Here is a 25,445-nt window from a genome sequence, read left to right as displayed (position 1 = left end):
TAGAATAACAGGAATAATAGTAATAATAAAAACTTGAAAACATCTGCGTATATATACTTATACCAGCTTTTTGCCTTGAAAACAGAGTTACCTTTTGTAATATTCTACATCAATAAATATAACTCTAGTTTTACAAGTTTTATAAGCTGATATCTAAGGTGCGTTTGAATAGTTTTATTCCCGAGTGGACATCAGGCATAAAGTCAGAGACTGAACCAACAGCAGGAAGTGGAGGTTTGGTTGAGTGGGTCTCTGTCATGAATGTTAAAAAATGCTGTGATCAAAACCCAGATCTGGTCCCAAGTATCCAGAGTAAAATATGTGTCAAGAACCACTGCTGACAGCACTACACATTCTGCACAGCAGCAGTTTAAACAAAAGATGTAATCCATGTATGGGCCTGAATATGATAGCTGATCTTTAGCATGATTTCTAGCTACTGCTGTTAAATGTAAAACAAAGCAAACTTCATCCAGTGGGTAATAAACATGTCTACAGACAAAAGAATCCATTCTGCTAATTTATTGTTTTTGGGTTTTTTTTGTAAGAGGCCCCCTTGTATGAACCAGAGTGCAGAAATAAATCATTTCTGACAGTTTGTGCGGTTCAGCTGATCCAGCACCCTGTGTGGCTGTCTGAGAGCAGTAGGAGGCAGCCATAAACCAAGACAAACTCCTCTTACATGTGGAGATTGACTGTTTCCAGGTCATCTACTCCTCCGATGTCCCCCGCTGCACAGTCCTTGTGCAGAATAAGACCTCACTATTCCAGTGCCTTTCTATCCCTCAGTCGATTTTTTTTTTTTTCCCTCCTGTCCTTCAGTTGTTCCTTTACATGTAGATCAATTATGCCTCTCTGCTGGAGGGTAAGCCCTTTCTTACTGGCCTCTAGAAATATCTGAACAAGCTCAGAGGAAATGAATTCTCTTGATTGGCTCCTATCTTGAATCCTTTTTAAGGCACTTTTTATTTTTCCCACTCTTATAATCACAGATTGGATCTTAGTCACACATGCACACTGATACTTGTACCCTGCTGGATTAAAGATTTGCTTTAATTATTGGACTATTATGTTAGCTGTAAGGAGGTAGGACTGGATTTCTTTTGATTTGTAGAATGAATGCATGCGGAGAATCACAAGCTTTAAGCTCAGGAACATTAGTCTAGAAGTTTTGAAAAATGTCCCCTTTTTCTCTGATTAGGCAGTCGCCCTTATTTCCACTTAACATTTGATAATATTTTTTGCTTCCCTACAGAAGTACAGGCTCTTTTTTTTTTTTTTTGATTTCATTCCCTGCCAGGCTAATAGCTGGCTGCCCTGCTGTGCTGGCTGGCTTTGCACATTATTATGCACATCCACTCTCCCAGCCCTGCCCTGATACGTCAGCAAATATCGCTGTCTTTGCTTTGTGGCTGCAGGCTTCCGTTCCCCTCTCTCTCATTGACTACTGCTGTTGTCTCCCTGTGCAAAAAACACAATATGACCCAATACGCAGGTGCTCAATATGCCCATCTCCTTAGATATTCATGAACAATGCAGCATCAGAGATCCTCCAGAGTTTAATTCCATTGTTAACTGGAAAATTTTCCTCTTTTTTTTCTCCTCTAAATTCATACATAATCAAGATGAAATAGAATCTCTGCAGAAAATATATTTTGTTGCAGTTTTTTTTATTTCTATTTGAAAATTTCTTCTATTTCTGAGGGAAACAGCAAACATTCCATCCAGAAAAAATGTTGTTATATTTTATTTCATTATACATGTGCTATCAGATGTTTCTTTGAGATGAGCATCGCTTGTCTCTGCAGTTTTGTGATTGGCCGAGAGCGTCCAGGTCAGCAGAGTGAGGTGGCCACGCTCATCCAGCAGACCCTGGAGCAGGAGAGAAGGCAGAGAGAGCTTCTGGAGCAGCAGTACGCCCACTATGACGCTGATGACGATGAGGTATTTGCATAAATACTGCCCAGGATGCTATAAAGTTAGCATCACATGTATTTAGGAACGTGAGTCATCCTTTGGACCCTGAAAGGCCGTTTATTTTAAATTCACATGCTCCCACAATTCATGTAAATGACAGTGTAATGGAAAACGAGGCTTCTAGCTGTTGCTTTATGCTAATCAGCTTTATTCCCATGACAGCTGACTTGAAGTATCCGCTTATTAGCTCAATAAAACTGACTGACAGTAAGCTTTTTGATGCCGACATAGAAAAACATGCTCTCTAACAGCCATGCAGAATAAGAAGATGCTCTGAGAGCTGCATCTCTTTGGATGCTTAGTCACAACACGTTTTAATCCGACAGACACTGAGTTCCTGGCCATCCAACTCCTCTTACCTTTGGTTCTAAATTATATACTCTTTACATCTGAATGAAACATAGATTCATTGGGACAGAAATGGGCTCCAACACTATATGAGGTCAGTCTCACTCAGCCATGTTTCTTTGGTGGCGTTTTGCCCATGCAGTGTGAAATCTTCAATTTCCTGGTGAAAATATTGTTTTAAGAACGCTGTCTTTGGGCTGTTAATGCTGACTCTAGAACTTTGGTAATTATAGCAAGATGCAATTACAACCCTGCCAAGTGTTCTTAATGCTTCTCTAGCTCGAATTAGGCTCTTAGCAGAAGGCTTACCATGCTGTTCAGAATCAGACGTTTTCTCCCAGGATATCTTCCTTTATGTGTAGTTTCCATGCTTAACATTTAATAACAGTTATTAAGATCAAGCCCAGGAATTTATTAAAGATTTAGCATTGAAATATCAATGCAAGAAAGATAATATACAATTTAAAGTACCTTACCAAAGCATTTGTGGGGAACTTTGTATGTTAACTTAAAACAAGAACAAATTATGATTAATCTTTTTGGGATTTTATGTGAAAAACCAACATACAGTTTCTCATAATTGTAGATAAAAGGTTTTATTCATAATTGGAGTAATCATGATTAATCGATTGTTTAATTCATGAAAATAATCTATTAATTCATGAAATAATCATCCACTAATTTAGTAATTGATGGATCGTTAAATGGAATATAGGGACTGCAAAACATGCCTTTAGCTGACAGAACAACCCAACTTGAGCAGCAAATATACCAAAGTTGTAAAAGAAATATGTAAACATTTTGCATTTAAGATAAAATGTCAATATGCTCTATCCAGAACTCCTCAAGTGGAAAAGTTTTAGTTTCACCCAGTTTAATTTAGCAAAAACTCTTCTTTAAAGAACCTTTTGCTATCCAATTATTAATTGATTAATCAAAAAAAGAATCAACAGATTAATCGATTTGCAAAATAATTAGTTGAAAGCCCTAATTTAATCACTTGTAATCAAATCTGAAAGGGTATAAATAGTTATAAAAAGTAAAAAAACACAAATAACTAAAAAATCACTGTCAGCTTAGAGGTGAGAAAACAAATTAATAAAAAAGTAAAGGAAAATTCCCTCTCAAACATTCATGATGATTAAGATTAATGTCAAACATCCTTTAAACAGCAGTATCGTCTCTGAAGATGCTTCTGCTTTTCCAGTTCATTCTTCCCTATTAGAGGAAGCAGCCTTCGTGTTCATTGATCGCTGGGCAGCGCAGGCCGGACCTCTGTTAATATGAATGGAGGGATAGATGGAGGAAATGCAGGTTAACATCATGAAACCAGATACAGTGAAAGGCAGAGGAAAACAAGTAGCCTTCTGTATACGAGTGGCTTATAGTAGAATTTTTTTTTAAGATTCAGGGTGACATCATTAGAAAATTGAGTCTCTGTTGGTCTTCAGCCAAGAACTGAATCGATCCCTCTATTTACATTTAATGCATGATAGTCAATGCCAGCATTCCTGAGGCTTCAGGGTATTTAGGGAGGGGCGTAGGGGATGCATTTTAGCCAATAGAGAAGCTGCCACCACAGAACTCATCAGTTTTACCTTTTAACTCAATTACATTAGTTACATAACATTCACAAACGTAAAGAATATAGATGCGGACAAATCGTAAACTAAAGTCCCAGAGGCCTTAACACTATTTTACAAACCTTTTCTGCATCAAAGCACGCTGCTAAACTCTTATGTAACACGCAGGCACAGCTCATGTGAAAATAAAACCCAGCTGAGTGTGGCTTTGGAAGATTTTTACAATAAATGTGCCTCTGTGATGTGATGTAAAAAGAGGCTACAGCAGGACAGATTTATCATGGCAGGTTTGATCTTCAGCTTGACTTTTTGCTTAATTAGAGACAAGAGAGATGTAACAAAAGGGTCATTCCTTCTAGCTGTCTATCTTTAGATATGTTACTATTTCAGCAGTTTGCTAAACAGTATAGAGGATTGCATTCATGATTTAGGTCAATATCAGTATAACTACCTGTATGACTCCCTTATGTTCAAAAACATAAAGAATTTCCATGTAGATTATATGCATATGTTAAGGTAGACCGTGGGCAGTTTGATATGCATATTGACTCCTTTTTATATGAACTTTTATATGAGAAAATCACAACAAAAAAGGTCAAAAACAGTAGACTAAACACATTTTTACTGCATGAAATCAAAACTTATCTATTTTCAGCAGATCTTTCTACAGTATGAAAATATATTTCCTCCATTATCAAATTAACACATTTTTATTTATAAATCTGTTTGTTTTTTATCTATTTATGGTCATGTTAATCTTTCATCCTTCATAGCTAATTTTGGTACATGTGTAAAAAGAAAAAAACTTAAAGCTGAAATTGGATTTATGTCAGTTCAGCATGATCTATATACATTAATACTAATGGGTTACTAATTATTAGTAGGCCTACTCCTGAGGGTATTAATGTTTTCTTCTGAAGGCCTAAAAGAGAAAAAAAACAGTAGTAGTTCTTTAGTTAACCTATAGAACCAACATGATTTCCTACCAAAAGTCAAACTTGCATCCTCTGTTATACTCTGTTATATACTATATTCTGTTATATGCTTATTTGGTGGGATAGGGATCAAGAACCACACTTTGACTTGTGAAGGTTGCTTCCCCCGATTTAGATTCAACAATGCTCCCTCAAATGGTTAAAAACCAGGATGCTGGTCTCTTCACCTTACTTTGTCTAAATCGTATTATTTTCTGCAGTTTGCTGTGCGTAGATGACAAAAGTGATTTTTCCTTTTTCTTAAAGCAGACAGGGGAGTATGCCACAGATGACGAGGAGACGGGAACAACGGCGGGTGATGAAAAGAGCATAGAGGTGTTCGATCTGCCCGAGACCGAAGACATCTTGTCTCCTTCAGAGTTAGATGCCACAAAACTCTACCAGAAGTTCAGAGAGGTGAACTCTCTTTCTTTACGTACAGATATGCTGTTAAATAAAGATCTCTGAGGGAGGACTAAAGAAATGACAAAACCCATTCCATTTTATTCTCTGTTATTGCTCTCATGCACTTGTTATACTGAATGCAATCGGCTAAAAGACTATGACTAGTGTAAGATTAAGCAACCGAATCTTACACTTGTTTCTAAAATATAAGCTGACTCAAAAACCACAGCGATAAAATGGAACATTAATTCATGGTCAGGTGGTTTGCACTCTTAGACAGCTGAGCGGCTGCTAATATTTATTGATCACTCCAATGCTGTGGCACATTTTCCCCTGTGCGGCGTTCCACAGTAGCTGTTTTAACACATTTAACAAATGGCTTTAAATGCACAGTTCTCCAGGTTTATATACTGTCTTCTTGCCTCTTTCTATAGTATCTTTAACCGACTCCTGCAGTGTAATAATTGGTTTTGTTGAGCTTAAGTTGCAGCGCTTTTATCTCAGCCTGTTAAATATTTTTAACGTGCTCCTCATACTTTATTCCTGATTTTATTCAAGCTCCCTCATTATTTAACTGTCAACTTTGCTTCCTCCTCAGTCTTAATCTCGGTGCCCATCAAATGTGTTAAACATTTATAGGTGATGACTTTGAAGGACTTTAAAGATCCCTCCACTTTAAATGCATCCCTATCTTTTTTTGTGTGTCTTTTTTCCTTTGCTTTCCTCTGGGAGTAAACGTCAAAGTCAAAGTTGGGAGGCAGCAGAGGGCAGGACAGGGTCGGCCGCCTCTGCCACTCACACCGGATCAACAATAGAGAGCCTGCACAGCCATGCGTTTGATTCTCCTCTGACCGCCATCCTTCCTCTCTGTTGTTCTCACTGTTGCTCTGTTTGGACTCTCTGCAGCTCCAGATCAAGCATACAGTGACTGAGGCTGAGATCCAGAAGCTGAAGAACAAGGTAAGAGACTGAAACCTCTGCAGGTTTTTTTTTTTTTTTTGATTTATGAGTGAAAACTGCAGGTTACTATAGGCCCCTGCTTTCCAAATGAACCCCTATTCCTGTGATTGTACCACCCTGTTTTTCAGCCATCCTCTCTTTTTATTTGTTGCTTTCAAACCTCCCTTTTGCATAAGTGTGATAAGATGGCCCATTTATCCTGAATTCACTTCTCCCTTTTAGTGTGCATGTATTTTTTTGCTACCCATCTGAAGGTTTCATCCTATGCATTTATGTAAATTAATTTCAGTAATTCCTGGATTAATGAGGTGGAAGCTGAAATGATCGAATTAAGTGGTGCCTGAAAAGCCTATTAGAGTTCAATGATGGCGCCATTTTACCATTAAGAATAAATGGTGCCATTTGAGCTCTCAGGTCCGATTCTTTCCCAGATATAAGTCGTTCCACATTTGTCTTTTTGTCACCTCTAGAAACTTTATACAGATTAAAAACTTTTTTTCCTTTTAATTGTGTTTAGGCTTGCAGTTCTAAAAGTTTTGTTAATTATCGTGTCTTAAGGCGTATAATAGGTCAGAAGAAAGTCAGAAGAAGACTACCGTAAATTCCCGAAGATCAGTGATGTTACTTACAGAACATTGGATTAGGGCATCAGTGCAGAACAGGAGCAGTACTCAGCCAGAGAGTAGTGATAACAGTCTGCAGTTTTAATGGGATGTCATATAGAAAAAAATAGAAACATTTGTGAGGCAACATATTTAGGGAAGAGACGGAAATGTGAAGAAATGCAGTCTTGTGGAGACCTGACAAACTAGCAACCAACAATAAGCCTTTGTTGCCAGAATAGTACATTTATACGCCAATATTCCGGTAGCATTAAATAGAATCTACAATTTCTCCGAAACCTACGGTGGCCGACACATGCAAGAAAACTAAGAAAAAGCTGCAAAAACATGTGTGTTACAAACTTACACAGACATAACAAAAAAACGAATGCTACAGAAAAATGCTGCAAACAAAACAGAACCTATCTACAAAAACTGCTGCAAAAACACATGTGATGCAAACTTCAAAACATACAAACATTTAAAACAGATGCTATGGAATAAGCGCTGCAAACAAAAAATGCTCCAACTACGAACAAAATGCTGCAACCACAGATATAAATTATGCAAATTGTAAAAACAGCAGAAAACTCGTTCCACAAAGGGCAGTCCCCCAGACCACTAGAGGGAGTCGAACAAAGAAAAAACCGTATCGGACCAGAGATTCTGTACAAACTGGAAGACAAGCTTAGAATTACAGAAAAACAGCATAGTATAGTAACATGTTTGTTCTTTGTTTCGTTCCTACTAGTGGTCTGGAGTATTTCCCGTCTGTGGATCAAATTTGCTGCTGTTTTTACTATTTGCATCCTTTTTTTCCTGTCGTTACAACATTTTTTGTTTGCATTGTCAATTTTAGGTCTTTTCTTCTATTTAATGCATTGCAGCATTTTTTGTTTGCAGCTTTTTTCTAGCATTTGTATGTTGTGTTTGAATGTTTTGAAGTTTGCATCACACACGTTTTTGCAGCTGATGATCTGCATCCCACAATACTTAATATTAGCCATGCAGAGGTTAAGTATAGCATAGCAACAGTAAATAGATGAAGCTGATAGTTTCCCCTGTCTGGTCATAATCACTCAAAACACTTTAAATATACATTAACATGAATTCAAAACACTGAAGTAAACAGATAAATGGAGGCAGAAGATGTCTTTCAGTCATCAATGCACACATTCAGCGACACACAGGAGTTCTTTCAAGCTGGGGACTGTTTCATTCACAACACCTGTCCCAACAACCAGGAATCAGAATCAGATTTACAAGTACTTCAATAATCCCAGGGCGAAATTACTTTCGTTATATGAAACCAGTTGTAATAGAGTGAGTATTGGACCAGTTTGATATAACACAATTTCATACAATATATAATTAGGGGTCCCCGCTTCATCTCGGCATCAATTTGGGGGTCCTTGGCCTTCAAAACCTTGCTGTAGACATTGTTGCCCCCAGTTGAACTATATGAGTTCATTTACAGTTGGTTTAGTTTGATGGTAACAATCCAAATCATTAATTGTTTCTTGCCTTACCAAATTATCAAATGACATGTGGAAATAACATTTAGGGACAGGCGTTTTTGGATTCATTTTAATAGAAAGATTTATTAACATACCGAAGATGTACAACAAAAAGATTGATTTCTTAGCCTGACTTGACTCCACTAGAGATCTTAGTCATCAATAAAGCAGGAACTTTATCTCCTCATCCATCAGTTTTCAGTAGTTTCATTTTATGTATTCCCTTTAGAATGCTGTTTTATGCAAAGAAGAAAGTCTGTTTCTTTGGTTCCAGCAGTCAGTTGTACCAAATGGTTTCGTACAAAGGATTCTCATCCATATAACAGTAAAAGACTGTTTGGAATTACTGCTACAGAAAAACAGTAAAAAAGGCAGATTTTGACCTACTTCAAATTGTTTGATCTCTTTATCCCTCTATATTTTATTTGCCCTTTTAAAATGTAATGATTTTGCATCGTTGCAGAAATATTGAACTTTTTTCTTTTATAGGGAGACACTTATGCAACACTATGAAATATGAAAAGCATCATTGCAGTTTTCACAGCTCCCCCCCTTGAAAAAGCAAACAAAAACAAAACAACCTTATAAATGCCTGTTTAAACACATGGTTCATATTGCGTTGAATAATGCCATTTTTGCCTCCTAATAGTTGGCCTCCGTTGAGAAGGAGAAGCAACGCTGGGAGAAGGAGAAGAGCCAGCTGAAGGCGAGCATTGAGGAGAACAAGGAGAGGATGTTGAAGCTGGAGAGCTACTGGATCGAGGCCCAGACTCTCTGCCACACCGTCAACGAGCATCTGAAGGAGGCCCAGGCCCAGTACCAGACTCTGGAGAAGAAATACAGCAAGGCCAAGAAACTCATTAAGGACTTCCAGCAGAAGTGAGTCAGCATGGTGGAAACTGTTTATCATGCTTCTTAACTAAATTTTTGCGTAGAATCAAATAGAATTAAGCTTAGATTAGAGTGATTTATTTATATTAGAGGTATTTATGGATCAGTCTATGGTCCTTTTGTATCTCTGCTTCTGTCTGCTTGAACCTATTCGGCTTCAGCAGAAGGATGCTCACATTGAGCCTGGTTCTTCCTGTTAAAATTGAGTTTTTCCTCTCCACTGTCGCTGCAGGCATAGTCTACAGTATATGTGAGGGATTGCTGCAGAGTTAACGACCCAATGCAAGCTAATGACTACTGTCACCACATGCTCATCCTGGAGGAGTAAATCCTGCACAGTCAGTGACTTGAAGCAGGCAGCTGGTTTCTTGTTAGATGGAAAACTTTAAACAAACTTTCTATATGATTTGATTAAATTGTCTTTGTAAAGTGCCTTGGGATGACATACTATGAGTCATTGCTTTATAAAATGGAAATTTACTTTATTTAGCACTAAATAACTCAAAAGCTTTTTAATGGAAAATTCTAGGTTTTCATGGAGCTTCAAAAACAAGGATAAAAATAAGGTAATTAGAGATATAAAAAAAAATAAAGTTCCAAATTAAAAGCTAATAAGGTACGGTATACAAATTGGTTACTCAATTTTATAAAAGATTTCTTCATGACATTGATTGTTATTTCCATGCATCAGTTATCTTTGAACAAGTTCATTTTGAAATTCTAGCCTTCGGTATCCAGTTGTTGGATGTGGCGAAGCCAGATGTTGATGCTTTTTATCTTAAACAGAATTAAATAAATAATCAGGATGGGCTGCTGTGTTTTTATGGCCTTTTCTAGGTTTTAAACTTAACCTGCAGCTGCTAAACACAGCATTATCTGAGATTGTTCAAATCCCCAAACAAAGCATTGCATCTGCTAATGTTTTAATGCTTTCAAAAAGTATAAAAGCATCATAGAACTCCAACTTAGTCTTAATTTATCCATCTTTATCTGCTATGAAAACAATTTAAAACACAGGTTGGATTTGGTAACCTTAAATGCCAAAGTTGTTTTATGTTTTGCAGAGAAACTCATTTAGATCCTGACTCCTGTTGAAGCATTTTAAGCTGCTTATTTTTGAACTCAACTACCTGAAATAGTCTAAACAAAATGCTTGTTTTAAGAATATTAGATTTCTTTTGTGTCAAAATGAGCAACTCTAGACCTAAAAGCTGCACAAAGTCCTTTTAGTTCCACTTGTGCAGTAAGAACCAGGTTTTGCGTCTAATGCACTCAGCCTCTCTGTGCTTCTGTTCTGTAATTCCTTCAGTCAGTCCCATCAGAACCTCTACTGCTCAGAGCCACTCTGATAGACTCTAATTGGCCCGGGCCCCTGCAGGCGAAATGGAAGCAAATTGATGAAACAAAACCCCCGTACCATTCCAGAAGAGAAAGCTGCAGGGCAGAGTTCTTAGACCAAAAGGCAAATTTAATAGGAGAAAAAGGGCAATTAAATCATTTTATTTGTTGTGCACTGCTGTAAACAACAGCATCACTGCTGCAGAGAGCATAAACTCTTTAAAAGGTTTTCATTTTTCACAGCAACTGGACACCTTGCTATCTGAGCTACTTGTTGTTCTTCCAGAGAGGTGGAGTTCATCCAGAAGGAAGATGCAGAGAGGAGGCGGCTGGAGGAGGCTGAGAAAGCTCACCTGGCTGAGATCCAGGGACTACAAGTTAGGGTAACACGACTATCTTCATCTGTCTGTTTCTCATCTCAGTCGGCTCGGCTTGGTTTAGCTCAGAAACAAACGCTCCTTCTGAATTTTAATACAACAAACCGCGCAGCATGGCCGTTTGTGTGCATGAATAATTGAAAAGTGATGAGTCACAGCAGATTTTCATCACCACTGTGAGGGCGTTGAAAAGATGGCGTACAGTTAATGGAAGGCTCTGTAGTCTAGTTATGTCACTGCAGCCGAATCAGTTGCAAACCATGTAACATCATCACGTTAAAATAAATATTCCTGCTACAATAGTGTGTAGGGGCCCCTCCCCTCCTTTTTTTGTCTCTTTTGTTCTCTTCACAGCTGAATGGACAGTCACCCTGAATGCCCCCCTGTCATTAGTCTGAACACTGAATACAGGTCCCTATTGTCCTACTGTAGAGCATTGTAAACTATCAATATCTATCCGTCTTTTGTTTTCTGCCATTAGTCTCTCTATCCATCCGTACATTTTCCACAGTTTCTTTTTCTTTTTTCAGCCTACATAATTAGAGGCCACACTCTTTATAAATACATACGTATACTTTATATCTATACTTCAAATACTGACTAAAACTGCAGGTGATAAGTGCAAATGCAGAATTGTTTTGAAAAACTACATACTTTCAATCTTTTCAACTAGATTAAAAAGATTGACCCTTTGCAGCTAAAAAAAAAACTGCGTAACAATCCTCCCTTTACGTTTTTCGTTTCGGAGCTTTAAGGACGGCGTTTTGAAAGGCAGATGCCCCGCATATCATTAACATTGATCGGTGCTTCCCTCCGACAGATTGCAGCGTTGGAGTCCGAGTTAATGCAGCTGATGAAGCAGAATGGCATCCAGGTCAACAACAACAACAGCAACGGCTCTGAGAGGCTCAGCGCTCAGCAGCATATCCGCAGCGGAGCGGCAGCTCTACCTACAGGTTGGTTTCTGCCTCAGTTTAATGGGATTTCTGTCCCAGCGATCACATTTTTACCTGTTGTTTGTGTGAGAGCATGAAATAAACAGTGCTTTGCTGCAAAGGAGCGGCACTTCTCAAGGATTTTAGAACATTGATTGAGATTTTTGATTAGTTCACCCTTCCAACGATTGACAGCTTTTTAACACAAAGCTTACATTTCTGCATCACATCTATAAAATGCAGCTCAAATGTGAATTAGTTTGGACATAGTTTGCTGAAAGTTTATCCTAGCAGGATACCTCTACTAATGCCAAAACAAAGAAAAAACAAAACAGTGAAATGTATATAAATTCTGATTAATTATTTTCAAACCTTTTCCAATTTTAATGTTATATAGAGTTAAACCCAAAGTGATTCCTACTGTACTTCTGACCAAAACCAAAGTTGATTAGATTTACCAATAAGTTTCTTTCTAACAGCGAATGAGACATGTATCTCTTCAATAAAAAATGAATTTAATGCAAGAAAAAAGCATTTGTTCAAATCTTAATTAAAAATATTGCATCCAAAATGTTTTATACCTTTACTAATGATCACTTAAAACAATCGGGTGTTCCTTATATCAGCTGAGCAGCTTTTAGTGTGTTTCTGCTGGTATTTATTTTTGGTGATAAGCTCAAAACCCCTACTGTTTTGCTTTCTATACTGATTCTCTATCAGAATAAAGTTTGGACTTTGGCTGAGCTGCTTAAACATTTTAATACCACTTCCAGTCAGAGGAAACATTTGGGTCAAATTAAAGGATTAATTATTATTTTACTATTTGAATCTGCCTTGTTTATGAATAATTTGGGCTTTAAAGTTCATCAGCAGTTCAGCTGAAAAAAAAAAAACAGACAGCTGCTAAAAAGGTTTTGCATATATGAGCAAAACCTTTACAGGAAATACTTTCTTTAGTGTTCTTTTTCCTCTCCTCCTCTTTGCTGTGCCCTAAAGAGCATTCAGAATGAATCTGGTTCAGTTTACATAGGTGTGAATAAAAAGTGGTCTCAAAAGAAATGCTTCAGGCTTCACTGCAAAAAATTTAAATCTAAATAAGTAATTTTTTCTATAATAAGTGCATTTTTTCTTGAATTTGGGTGGTAGGTGAGACAGTTTGCCAATGGAACAAGACAATTTACATTTAAAATAAGAAAAAACAATTGCATTGTCTTATTTCAATTGCATATTATCTGATTATCATATTTTAAGAGCAAAACTACTCATTCTATTGGCAAATCATCTTATTCACCTGCTATAATTAAGGGGAAATACACTTAATTTAAGACATTTTTACTTATTTCTAGATCGTTTTTGCAGTGTTGGATGTAATCTTTAAAAGCATTGTCAGGGAATTTCTTTTGTGACCCTATTACAAACTTCCAGCCACATTTTCTAAAGATACATTTGGAAAGGAAAAGCTAGAAGATCTTTGGGTCAAAGGTCAAGTCTGGATCTGATGCCTTAATAGACTCTAAGCAAGATGGACTGCTAGAGGTACTTAAAGTCATAGTTTAAGAATATGAATAGTAACTCTATCAGAGTTTTCCAACTGCTTAATTTCTTATTTTTATCCACCTTTTAATTTGTGTACCAGCCAGATTGCCCAGATTATATAATGTCGAATCAAATGTGGAGAAAGTGGGATTTGATTATTTTTTTTTTTTTTAGTTAAACTGTAACTGACTCACTATATTGCTAGTGTAGCGACTTCTCTTGCTTGATTTAGCAGATTTTAAATCACAAATCTCCATCTTGAGTGGTCGGACTATTCACACAAACACACACACTCACACACATTTGGCTTCAGTTTTAAATAAACCATAGACACACTTGCGCCCCTGACCTAAATTCTCCCCTTAAAACTTCTGCAGACCAAAACAAACATGTAATCCATGTTCAAGCACATCTATCCGTTCAGCTTTGTTTTCAGCTTCGCTTCATCCATCGGAACAGAGCCGGCTCGAAGAGGCGGCGCGTCCAATGGGGTTAGAGTGATCGGATCAGAGCCGATTTCAAACGTACAGTTTATTCTGCAGAGAGTTGATGGATACCGCTAGGATATGATAGAAAGTAAAATAAGTGCTAATGTCTGTTAGCACCTTAATAAAGAATTGAAATCCCAAAAAAAAACAAGGAGAATTTTTAGTTTAAGGTGGCTGATGTATTATTTGATGAATAAATAATACAGGTAAAGTCAAGTTTTCCACAACTGCAGTGTCAACAATCCCTCAAACTGATAGAAAACTTTTATTAGAAAATCCCTTTTTTTTATTTCAGTTTCTTCTGCAGAAGTAAAGCACTCATCCAGCATAAAGACAGACTGCTCAGGAGATGGTGTCGGCTTTCCAGAAGGACAGGTTTGTATAAATAAACACACTGATCTCCATCTTTATCTTTGTCATTTTAACCAGCAGGAGTTTAATCCCAATGACATCTAGTGGACGATCCACTCAAAAGTGTCAAATCAGTGCGACTGTTTCCATTTTGCTGCTCTTTACCCTCTGTCCGTTCTGCTTTATTCTTTTAACAGAATAATTGCTGTGAGTAAATGTGTCGCTCTAATAAAGTATGTGATGCTGTCATGGCGTCCTGTCCTGCCCAGCGTGATAAAAACATCAGCACTAGGGGAGATTTCTGGATGCTCAGCTCTCATGTGGCTGAAGCTGTCTCTTAGCTCGGCTAGAGCAAGAAAATCTCCAGATTAGAGGAACAAATCGAGATGAGAACTGGCAAGAAAACAGTAGCAAAGGCGCCTTAGTGGAGAAAAAACAAAAAGAGGACAAGGAATCGGAGATGAAAGTATGTCAGGGGATTTCTGTCATATCAGTGTGGAGCTCTAGTTGTTCACATCAGACTGTGCTTCTCTCTAGTCTTTGCCTTTTTTTTTTAAATGACCCTCTTCTGTCTTTATCGGTGGGTCCTTAGATCTCTGAGGCACATGCAAGCCCCTCCCAAACCTCTGGATCAGTTTGGACCAGTGCAGAGGGGTCCCCCAGAAAAACACCACTTGGTTGGTACACCTACAATTTAAAGTTAAAATGCATCAAACTGCAGCACATCTGCTGATACACTCCACCCTGTTGGATTAATATTAATGTTGTTAATGATTTTTTTTTTTTTTTTTTGCAGGAGCTCAATCTGTTTTAATGTCAAGCTCAACGCAAAAACTGGAGGAACTTGGGTAAAAAACACAAACAATAAGGCTGCTTCTTTATATGCTTATTATCATGAAGTCTCACAGAAATCAAAGGGTACAGATAGAAGAAGAACTAATAAGGAAAAGGAACTGAATCATTAGCAGATAAAAGGCAACAGGAACTTAAACAAAAGGCAAGAGGAGAGCGTAGGCATTTTTCAAAATTAAAAAATCGCCCAATGCAACCCTAAGGGCCGTAATACTACCAAAATCTTGTTGACATGATTGAATAATTACACTAAAGGAAAATCCTGACGATCTCTCCTTATCAGCTGGTTTGCATAAAGCTCACCGCTGCCTGACATGCATAAATCAGCCTATACCTCTGCTTTATTAATATAACTTTAATATTTTAAATCTAAACATCAAAATGTAAAAATACTTGTTGGCATATAGAATTTGGTTTTGTTTATTTCTTCACATCCCATGTTCTTAGGTTAGGGAACAGCTGTATTATATTTATATATGAATAAATTAATAAATCACCATTAAATTATTTTGTTTTTTTGTTTGGTTTATTTATTATGAGAGAAAAATTCCAATTCCATTTAAAAATTTATAAAATATTTGATAACAGCTCAGTCCAAATACAGACATATTCAAATTCTGCTAGTTTCATCTCAGCTTAATTCTGATTATAACACAATTCCTACAAATTAAAAGCTTTCTAGAATTTGCAAAAAGCCCTAACATACTAATATTTTTTACATTTCATTGCATAATTTGGCTGCAAAACACTAAATAAAGAAAGAAAAACATAGCTGGAAATTAAACCCAAAATAGCATCATTATTTCTCAATATGTTCTGCTTCCTGTCTATCAAAGTTTAGTTTGGTCTGATGTTTAGCAAGTCTTTTAGTCATACTTACCAAAATCATTATTGATCTATGATGAATATATGAATGTGTGTCTGATGATTTCTGTCATTTTCCATTTTCCTGTCTCTCTCAGTTCTGCTGAGCTGCCAGCAGAGAGCAGTGCAAAGGATGATCCAAAGGCTAAGGTAAACTTGACGTCCTCCTTGCTGCGGAAAAGACAAATCTCTTTGTGGCTTCTGCACAAAAAACATTACAGAAATATTTTTCATTTGGGAAAATATACATTTAGGAAGAAGATACTGCTTTAGTGACTTAAAAAACATGGTTTTGTTTGTTTGAAAGCTAAATTCCAAACAGCTTATTGTACTATTGGTATTTTATTGTTTTGTGCTTTGACACCGTGTTTTATTTCTGTTAAACAGAGCTCCCTTTCTTGGCCCCAGTTCTTCTCCTATTCATATTATGTGGTACTGTATTTTTCCCTTAAACATGAATGATAATAATAACTCTCTGTGGGGTAAATTTGAAATGAACCATGCCTTAAACCATAAATACACCAGTAGCTGCAAACACTGTTACTTATTATCCATCTAATGCATTTTTTGCAGAATAGGTCTTGCAGCTAAACTACTTCTATCCAATGTGATTAACGTACTATTAGAAATGAGATTACCTTTTGATTGTGAGCAATCTCTTTTCTCTCTGAGAACAAGCTTATCTAAAGATGAGTGTACATAAATCACAGAGGAACTGATGTGCATATTAGATGCTTTTAGGTGAAGATTTGACTTACTGAGCCTGAGAGTCTGAGCCTGCGAGATTAGTCTGACTTTTAGCTCAAACTCTGCCAAGGCTCAAATAATCCCTCTAAGCTGCTAAAGACAAAATCTTTTATTGCTTTTGGTCTTGACAGACTTTGATATCTGCTTTACATTTAGGAGTAATATCAATTCTACCATGAAAAAATCTGAATGAAAATTTGAAACAGTTACTCAGGCTTCATCTGATGATCCATTATGTTGTCTACACTTCTTTATTTTTATTAGTTGTTTTTTTTTTTTTTAAAGCAGCTCTTGTCTAAAAAATTAAAGAAGAGATCTTGGAATCTAAGGTATAATTTGATCGATTTGTACATTTATTGGAATTTGCACATTTATTGATACTTCTTGAACTTTTCCTCACTTTGTAATGTAACCACAAACTCAGTGTATAGGACTTAAATTGTATGTGACAGACCAACCCTAATTAATTAATAGTTTTCATATTTCCTTTTTTTTTCATAAAACAAAAAAACAATTTCAGGCCTTGAATGATTTTGTGGATTCACGTATCCCAAGTCTAAATCAACTTTCAGGATACAACTTTCTCAGCTTTGCAAATCTGTCACAAATAGCTGAAGCTGAGTCAGATGGGATGGAAAAACATTTTAAATGCATTTTTAATTGCATTCTGCCATAAACTTTGACTAGGCCATCTATCACATGGGTATATTTTAATTGTTCTGTTGGCAGATGAATAGCCATCATTCACTTATATTTCTAATATATAAGTGTTGAGGCCTGTATATGAATAAACTAAAAAAAATAAACATAATTAAATCATAAAGTAATTTATCTCCCACTTTCTAATCTTGCATTACCTTGTGTTGATCTAAAAAATAATAGACAGAATTTGTGATGCGACAAAGTGTGTAAAAGTTCAAAGGGTTTGAATTCAGTAGTGAGGCCTGAGGAGCTGGAAAGCATCTAAGTTTATCTAGTGTAATCACATCTATAATTTGTGTTTAAATCCAGTATCTGAGGATTTTATGTCTATGGCTTTTTCTAAGTTCGCTCCATGTAGCTGCTTTAAATTATTAGAAAACGCATTAATCATTCTGACAGACAATCAAACATATGCCTCCCTTGTTCTGATTTATTCACTCTTCTCTTTGCTCAAGAAGCATACCCAGTGAGTCACCCTTGATCCAGCTATCCACTCACTAATTCTACATCTTTAAATCAATAGTGCTGCACAGAAACGTCAGTAAGGCTAAAGCACTCCAGCTAAGCGGCTACATTCGGTCTCAACGCCAGCTGGCTCCTGTTGCAAGCCTCACTAAATGCAATTCTGACTCTTCAGGCTCCAGCTCTGCGCGACGACGTGAGCGCCAGCAGCAGCAGCAGCTCAGTGGAGATCAGTGGTCTGCTCGGCGCCGCCAAGATGTCGGGGCGCTCACACACCCCAGTGCTGTCCTCAGACGAGGTACAAAATACACTTATGAAATATTCCTTTCCTCTTTGGAGGAGGCACAGCCATGAGCATGATTATTAGATTGGTAATGTGATTTATTTGAATCATTAAGCTCGAGATAATCAGAGTAAATTATTTCATGTTGATAATTATTTTCTTGTTGATATAAGAAATTTTTTTTTCATATAATAGTCGTTACCTCAAATTGGATTAAATATCTTAACATTTTCTTGGCTTTTGTAGCCGAAGTCACTTTATTTCTGCTCTGTTAACAAACCAAGTCCTTCTCTTTTTTTTCATGCTGCAATGTTCAGAGTCTGGATATGATAGATGATGAGGTGAGACTGAGGCTGTCAGCCTCCAGAGCAAATGTGTTTCTCCGTCTCTTGTGTTTTTGTGTCCCTGCTGTGCTTGAACTGTTCATTTATGCACGTATGCCTGACATATTTTCATAAACTGTAAAGCATTAGAAACATTTCTGAATTGCATGATTTTGTAATGTTGGACTATAAATATCCAACAGGGCTCCAATTCCTCAGCTGATTCACTTTTAATGTTTAACATTGTTCCTTTCTGCTCAGTTTTGCATTGAATGTACTTATATTCTTCTACCAGATCCTAGAAGAAGCGCAGTCCTTCAAGCAGCATCAGTGGCAGAACCGCAGCATCACAGAGTGGACCTCACAGCAGGTGGCCAGCTGGCTCACAGGCCTCAATTTAGAACACCACATCCCAGAATTCACTGCCAAAAACATAGACGGGGAGCAGCTGCTGCAGTTGGAGAGTGCTGAACTCAAGGTGACTTTGTGTTTATTATTTAAATGAAAATTGAGATAGAAAGGGTCTACTAGGTCTGGTAAGTTTCAATACTCGCTATTGGTAGGATTGTTTATTTCAGTTTTGCTCTTTGACCTGGAAAAATGGGGTTTGTTGCATTTATTACAAATATCTCCTCCACACAATGTCAACATGTCATCTACAGTCAGAAATAAATGGAAAAAGCATGTCCTTTAGCAAAGGAGCACATTGACCAAAGACATTTATAGCGATCCACAAACTTCTGGCATAATTCTTCATAGATATTTGACCACACATTTTGGAGGAACACACAGTCACACCAAAAAAAAATATTTTTTTAATGTTTTTTGAAGTCCTTATCCTGCTGGAGCAGTCGTCTCCTGTAACTTGTTTTCATAGTGGTAATTTGAGCTCAAATTGAATACAATACACCAGTATCACTGACAGGAAAATAGCCTCACAGCATGATACTGCCACTACCATGCTTGACAAATATTACTGTGCTCCATGATGAAAGGCCTCACTGGACTCATTTATTTCTTTTATTTGGCCATTTTGGTTGTTTAAAAGAGTTGCTGACAATCTATTTATGCTTCTTTCTTCTTTGGCACAGTTTTAGTAACAGTTTTTTCTGCAGATAGTGACGCTGGTGCTCCTGCATCCTCCATTTTCTCCTGCGCCTACCAGTTTAAATGAGCTCTATTGAATCAGTAAATCAAATGTCCAGACGGAATTATGACTACGCTTTGTTGACGAACAAATCCTGGCAACCTCTGTGCTCTAAAAAATAATTACTAGCAGCTGATATATTAATGCTCATGTTGAGAGTATGGAAACCTCCAAATACATATAAAAAGGATGTCTTTTTGTCACAAACACAAATCTTAATAGTAGCAGTTCGTTCCTCCTAAATCAAGCTGTGCTTAAAGGACTTATAATCTAAGATTAAAAGAAATTAAAGATTTCTATTTTCTGTATTGTTTTTCAGACCCTGGGTGTCACTTCTTCCCAGGACCGTACCCTAATCAAGAAAAAGATCAAAGACCTTAAAGTTCTAATGGAGAAGGCCAGGCGCAACCAGGAGAAAGTTGAGAAACAACGGCAGAAAATACGCAAGCGAGAACTGGAGCAGCAGCAGAAGGGTGCATGCAAAGAAAGCAACATTGAGTGAAAAAAAAAAAGACCTTACCTCCTGTTGTTGTACTCTAGCGCCACATAGAGTAGCATCTAGTGGCACAAAAAGTCAGCAGGTTCCCGAAACCCAGAGGGACGCCTGCTCTGTAGTTCTCAACATTGGAGCTCCACAGCTGACGGAAGGGGACCTATTCACCCTGTAAACCAAAACCAGAACAAGCTTTTGGTTGGTTTTTGGGATCCTGCCCTTTGTTTTCTCCCTTTTTTTCCCATCCTGTGATTTTACACTTTTCCAGAAGTTACTGAGTTCTATTTATTTTGCTGTTTATAGCTGTAAATTGGGTTTATTTATTCATATCCAGAGTAACGTTTGTGACATTTTAATCACGCCCTCCTCCCATACTGTCACAGATAAAACCCATGTCCATGTACAGCGATAGATACAGATAATAATATGTCTAATGTGCCATTTTAATAGACTTATGTAAATCTAAATGAGCAGTATATACTGCTTTTGTGAAGCAGATCAGGTCTGCCATCTCTCAACACAAGGTGTCTCCATGCTGCTTATGTTCTCCATCCAAGGAAGCAGAACATGGGAGGGAGATGCTCTGTTGGAGAACACTGGAATTACAAACACTGTAAATGTTAACATTATATGTTGAAAAAGCAGCTATCAGGGTACGACTGAAAAAAGCCGTACTGTATTGACTGGACTGGGTTTGTAATTGATCTTCAGGTACTGTGTAAGCAGTGAATTTGTAACCTAATCAAATCCTCAAGAAGCTCATTTATTGAAACTTCCTGCTCATATGCATAACAGTCCTCCGACTCCTCCAATAGCCTGCTTCTGACCTCTTTTGTAAGTCTGTAAAAGAGTTCAATCCTGCTGCTGCCTTTGGTCATGCTAGAGTAGTTGAATACTTCCTGAGCTCTACTTGCTTCTGTGTGCGTGTTGAAACAACTGCTAAGCTAATTCTCTTAAATTCTTTATTGTTGTTATTTTTAATGACTTATGTGTAAAAACCATGCCTGACACAGTAATGTTGCACTGGAAGTCCACATCATGGAGAGATGTACCAATCTAACTTTTATTTTGGATTTCTGATCGAATGATGCTGATATTTTTTTTTTAAACCATGAGCATACCACACATACAACATAGCACTTTTTTTTTTATTTTTAAAGCTTAGCTGCTGGGAGCATTACACAAGGTTATATTAATATTTAAAAAAACAGGGACAAAATGGCAAAGAAAGAGCAGCTTTACCAAAATCACAATCTTCTTTTGGTGTTTTATTTTTATGATCTACAAAAAAAACACAAATGCTTTTCCAAAACCAGAGTATTCCATTAAATATATAGATCGATGGCTCAAAATTATAAGAAAAAAATGAAAAAAAAAGGTGAAGCTTTACGCGGGGCTCACACTGAACGCGGTGCAGCAAGGAACCAAATCAACCAAAATGGAACCAAAATCATTACAAGCAATACGTACACTCAGCCATGGTGAAGTGCGGGTGCTGTAACCGAGGTGATGTTGATCAACAAAGTCTTTACGCAAGAAGGAGGTTTTTGCCAAACAGGAATAGCACCACCGACCTACAATAATCTGACTGCCGAAAAACAAATAGGCAAAATAGAGAGAGTGGATATTGGACGATGAGAGGGATAATTACACTTAGACAAACTTTATTATCATTTTGTATCACAGAGTTCATTCAAAACGAAATTTTTGATGCATACAGCTTTTGAACAGTGAATGAACCGCTAACAACATGATATGAACTTTACCATTGATAAAGCACAGCAGTGAGCAGAAAGTAGACCGTGTAGGAGAAAAGGAAACCAATTTAAAGTCATAGTGCAAAAGGCATTAATATGGAAAGGTTCAGTGCAGCGCAAAATAAATGATTATGCTGCAAAATGCAGTAGAACATTAAGCTGTGTTTTATTTAAAGAGATTATGAAAAAGTCCGCCACATTCGTAGTGCAAATATGTTTGATACAGAGTCTTGATTAGAGGTTCAAGAGTCTGATGGCAGCGGGGGGAAAAGCTGTTACAGAATCAGCTGGGCCTGTAGGGAATGCTGTGAAAACTCTTCCCAGAGGGCAGCAGGGAGAACAGTCCATTTACATGCACCAAAAAGTTTTGACCGACTCCAGGATAGAGCTTGAACCCATTTGAACTCTTTATCTCTCTAGTGCTGTTGTTGCAGCTGGAGATGCAGGAGGAAGCACCTGGTTGCAGTGACTCTCTGCAGCACAGCTCAGCAGCTGCGCCGTGTTCAGTGTGAGCCTGGTTTTATATATTCCCAAAGTTCAGTGGTTGGCTAAAATCCATCAATAATATATGTTATGAAACATACTACATACTGTTTTTGAAACTATTAGTTATTCAGGTGTTAAAATTCTGTAGTGTTGTGACTGAACTAAATATAAAAACTGGTAGCTAAAGTTTTGTTTAACTTACCCATTTTTAAAAATATCAAATAGTTTTTTTGGGGGTATAATTTACACAAACCTTCATAAAGTTGGCCTTTAAACAATCCCCTAAATTATAAATTTACATTCTTGCCATTTCCTAACGGTGATCTTCACTCTGCATCCACACTGAAGAGTGTTGCTGTTAGACGATCCTGATAGGTCTTACACTGGTGCATTCTCAGATTCTCATGATTATTTTTTTTATTTCTATTTCCAACATCGGTTGTAAACTTAAACAGAAAAACGTTTGATTCTGTTCACTATCCATTCGCTTGGTGCATCTCCACCATCAATTTCTTATCCAACACAGTAATTGCTACTGTTATGACCTTATGCATTTTGAAGTTATTTGTACTAATGTTATTCAAGACTCTGAAAGTCTGCTCCCCATCACCAGGATAACATTTGATGCGATGTGCACCACAATTACCATTTTGTCCAAGGAGACTTGTTAACTTGCTGCTTACAAATTAGGAACAGGCCTCACCAATCACTATTATTTATCTAATATATTTTACTAAGTATCTATATGTTCTTTTTTAACTTATGAAAAGAGTTTTATAAATAGTAAACATTGATTAATCAAGAATTTTAGGATTAAACCCTTTTTCCTAACCATGATTAAACCCTCCCATTCAAACTGAGTCAGAAGGAAAAATATAAAAGTTCATCCAAAGAGAGAAGGAAAAAGCAGTCATTTCCTGTTGTGCTTGTGGTTTTCCTCTCTTGCAACCACAGTACTTCAGTGCTACTGCAAAAGGTTTATTCTTATGAAATATTTTCTAACCCTCTGTGAATATCCAGCAAGCTGGACTCTTTTGACTCCTTTTTTTGTATGTACAGTTAAACACTAAAAGCAATATGGTGTCAGAACCCTGCAGAAGCCTTGTTTTATATTGTGTCAGTGTGTTTGCGCAACTTGCCTGAGGCTTTAGAAGACCCGAGCTACCAATGTGACTCCGCTGTGAATCTTTTCTATGTGTTTTTGTTTTGTCCGAGCTTGCCTGGGCTGACTTATCCCATGTAAGGATGAGAAACTGGTGCTTCTGGCAGGTGAAGATATAACAAAGGTTTGAGTCAAACTTGGAGACGTTTGTCTTTTATGTGCATTAAAGAGTGAAAGACGTTTGCCATAAAAAGTAAGTCATGCTTTTACCCTTATAAAGCTGCCCCCCTCCCTCTTTGCCTTGCTTTTTTTTTTCTTTTTTTTTTGCATTCTGCAGTTTGAAAGGGCAGCGATCTGTCACGCTAAATAAAATGTGCTGTCATTGTCCATGCTTTGCCTCAGTTATTTCATCGTTCCTATTCTATTTTACAGTAACATGCACTCCTGTTGATTTATTTTCTGAGTTTTTTTTATGTCATAGAAATGTTAAATGGTTTAAAATACATTTTGTTAATTAAAATACCAAACACACATTTAATAGACATAAAATTGTATTTTAGCATCAACAAGTTGAGTCAATTAAGTGCTTAAAACCTTACTGGATTTTTTTAAATCTAATTCAGAATTCCTTGTTGGTTCAAATTCTCTTTTTTTTTCTTCCACCTTTTCTCAGTTTTAAACCATATACCACACACCTTGGTGTGACAAGCCTCTGTTACATTTCTTAAAATGCGTACCAAACTGGTATTGTTGGCACCTTCGACTTAAGAAAATAAATGTTTAGAAAAACAGCAGGGCTCTCCACAGCTGTTTGCACTCCTGCATAATCATAACAAAAAGGATTTGTTAAAAGTCTTAGTAGCATACTTTTTGTAAGATAAGCGCACACAATGGCATGAGATTTCTGGGTTCTTTTGTTCCAAACACACCTTCAGGATTTGGGGCTGAGATGGCATTCTTAGTTGAAAACATTGCAGAATAAAAAGGCCCACAACATTACAACTCCTCTACGTAGTCTTGATGGGATTTTCCACTACATTTATTACTTTTCAAATTATTACTTTTCAATTATTTACTTTTCAATTCTCTGCCTTTGCCCAACCCTTAGCAAAAAGTAGTTTATTCAAGTATACTAAAAGTTCACTAATTTCATACTTAAAATCAGGCAGTGCACTTAAGAGTTTACTTATTCTTAACTATATTTCATATACTTAACACTAGTATAGTCAAGTGTACTTGACTTACACTGAGAATTATAAAAGGTGTTTACTAAAGTATACTTTAAATATACTTTAGTAAACTTAAAAATGTCACAATTTAGTATACTTCAAGTATACTACTTTTTGCTAAGGGAAGTTTTGCTCATTGATTGCTGGAGATATGCACTAGCCCCCTCTGGTGGATAAGAAAAATATGTTATTCTGTCTTTTCAATTGTAAAGACTGACTATGTGAAATCAGTTTCTTTTTTGGTAACCAATTAAAAACTGTTGGAATCTGATGGTTCAGTTTATCAGTTTTTTTTTTTTTTTTTTTACTAATTGGCTACTTTTGTTTTACATTAAATGTTTAGGTACATGTGACTTTTATTTATCCTTCATTCTAGGTCATTAGGTTATTTTTTAAATAATGAATGCTCTTAAAAATGTTTTGATTGTTTAAAAAGAATAAAAGAATACTAAAATCTTTACCTAGATGGATTGCAACTTTTGGCTAATAACACCCTGCTCCTCCCTTGTCAAATGACATAAGTGTGCAGAAACAATATTATTAAATCCCTTAAGTTCTGAGCTGTTTTTTTTTTTTATTTTTTTTATTGATTGTCTATCTGTTCAGTATTTTAACAATTCAGAATTCCCCTGAAAGTTGTCTGGTCAAATCAGTGTTGAGAACCTCCAATCAAGAAATGTTGGTTTCTTGGACACAAAGTCCCAGTGTTCCTGTCA

At 36.8% G+C, this 25,445-nt stretch overlaps 1 protein-coding gene across 8 annotated transcripts in view; it reads left to right on the top strand.

The window, feature by feature from the left end:
• The window catches only part of ppp1r9a (protein phosphatase 1 regulatory subunit 9A), a 66,131-nt gene extending 42,244 nt beyond the window's left edge, over positions 1-23,887 (top strand). For 2 of the 8 annotated variants that reach the window (XM_015376483.1, XM_015376482.1), the window contains exons 6-20: positions 1,809-1,944; positions 5,150-5,299; positions 6,194-6,247; positions 9,016-9,245; positions 10,882-10,978; positions 11,793-11,928; positions 14,227-14,306; positions 14,875-14,959; positions 15,079-15,130; positions 16,097-16,148; positions 16,386-16,430; positions 18,085-18,207; positions 18,510-18,533; positions 18,811-18,993; positions 19,982-23,887. In XM_015376483.1, coding sequence (XP_015231969.1) covers positions 1,809-1,944; positions 5,150-5,299; positions 6,194-6,247; positions 9,016-9,245; positions 10,882-10,978; positions 11,793-11,928; positions 14,227-14,306; positions 14,875-14,959; positions 15,079-15,130; positions 16,097-16,148; positions 16,386-16,430; positions 18,085-18,207; positions 18,510-18,533; positions 18,811-18,993; positions 19,982-20,164 — 1,630 coding nt within the window. In that variant the 3' untranslated portion in view covers positions 20,165-23,887. Of the gene's footprint in view, positions 1-1,808; positions 1,945-5,149; positions 5,300-6,193; positions 6,248-9,015; positions 9,246-10,881; positions 10,979-11,792; positions 11,929-14,226; positions 14,307-14,874; positions 14,960-15,078; positions 15,131-16,096; positions 16,149-16,385; positions 16,431-17,905; positions 18,208-18,509; positions 18,534-18,810; positions 18,994-19,981 lie in introns of those variants that run through there. The other 6 variants (XM_015376484.1, XM_015376489.1, XM_015376485.1 and 3 more) reach the window with 6 other exon arrangements.
• The last annotated feature ends 1,558 nt before the right edge of the window (positions 23,888-25,445 follow it).

Source organism: Cyprinodon variegatus, unplaced genomic scaffold, assembly GCF_000732505.1.
Source record: "Cyprinodon variegatus isolate N-32 unplaced genomic scaffold, C_variegatus-1.0 Scaffold135, whole genome shotgun sequence".
Taxonomy (NCBI): domain Eukaryota; kingdom Metazoa; phylum Chordata; class Actinopteri; order Cyprinodontiformes; family Cyprinodontidae; genus Cyprinodon; species Cyprinodon variegatus.
The sequence above is the reverse complement of the archived record's forward strand: the minus strand, read 5'-3'. Positions and strand labels throughout refer to the sequence as shown.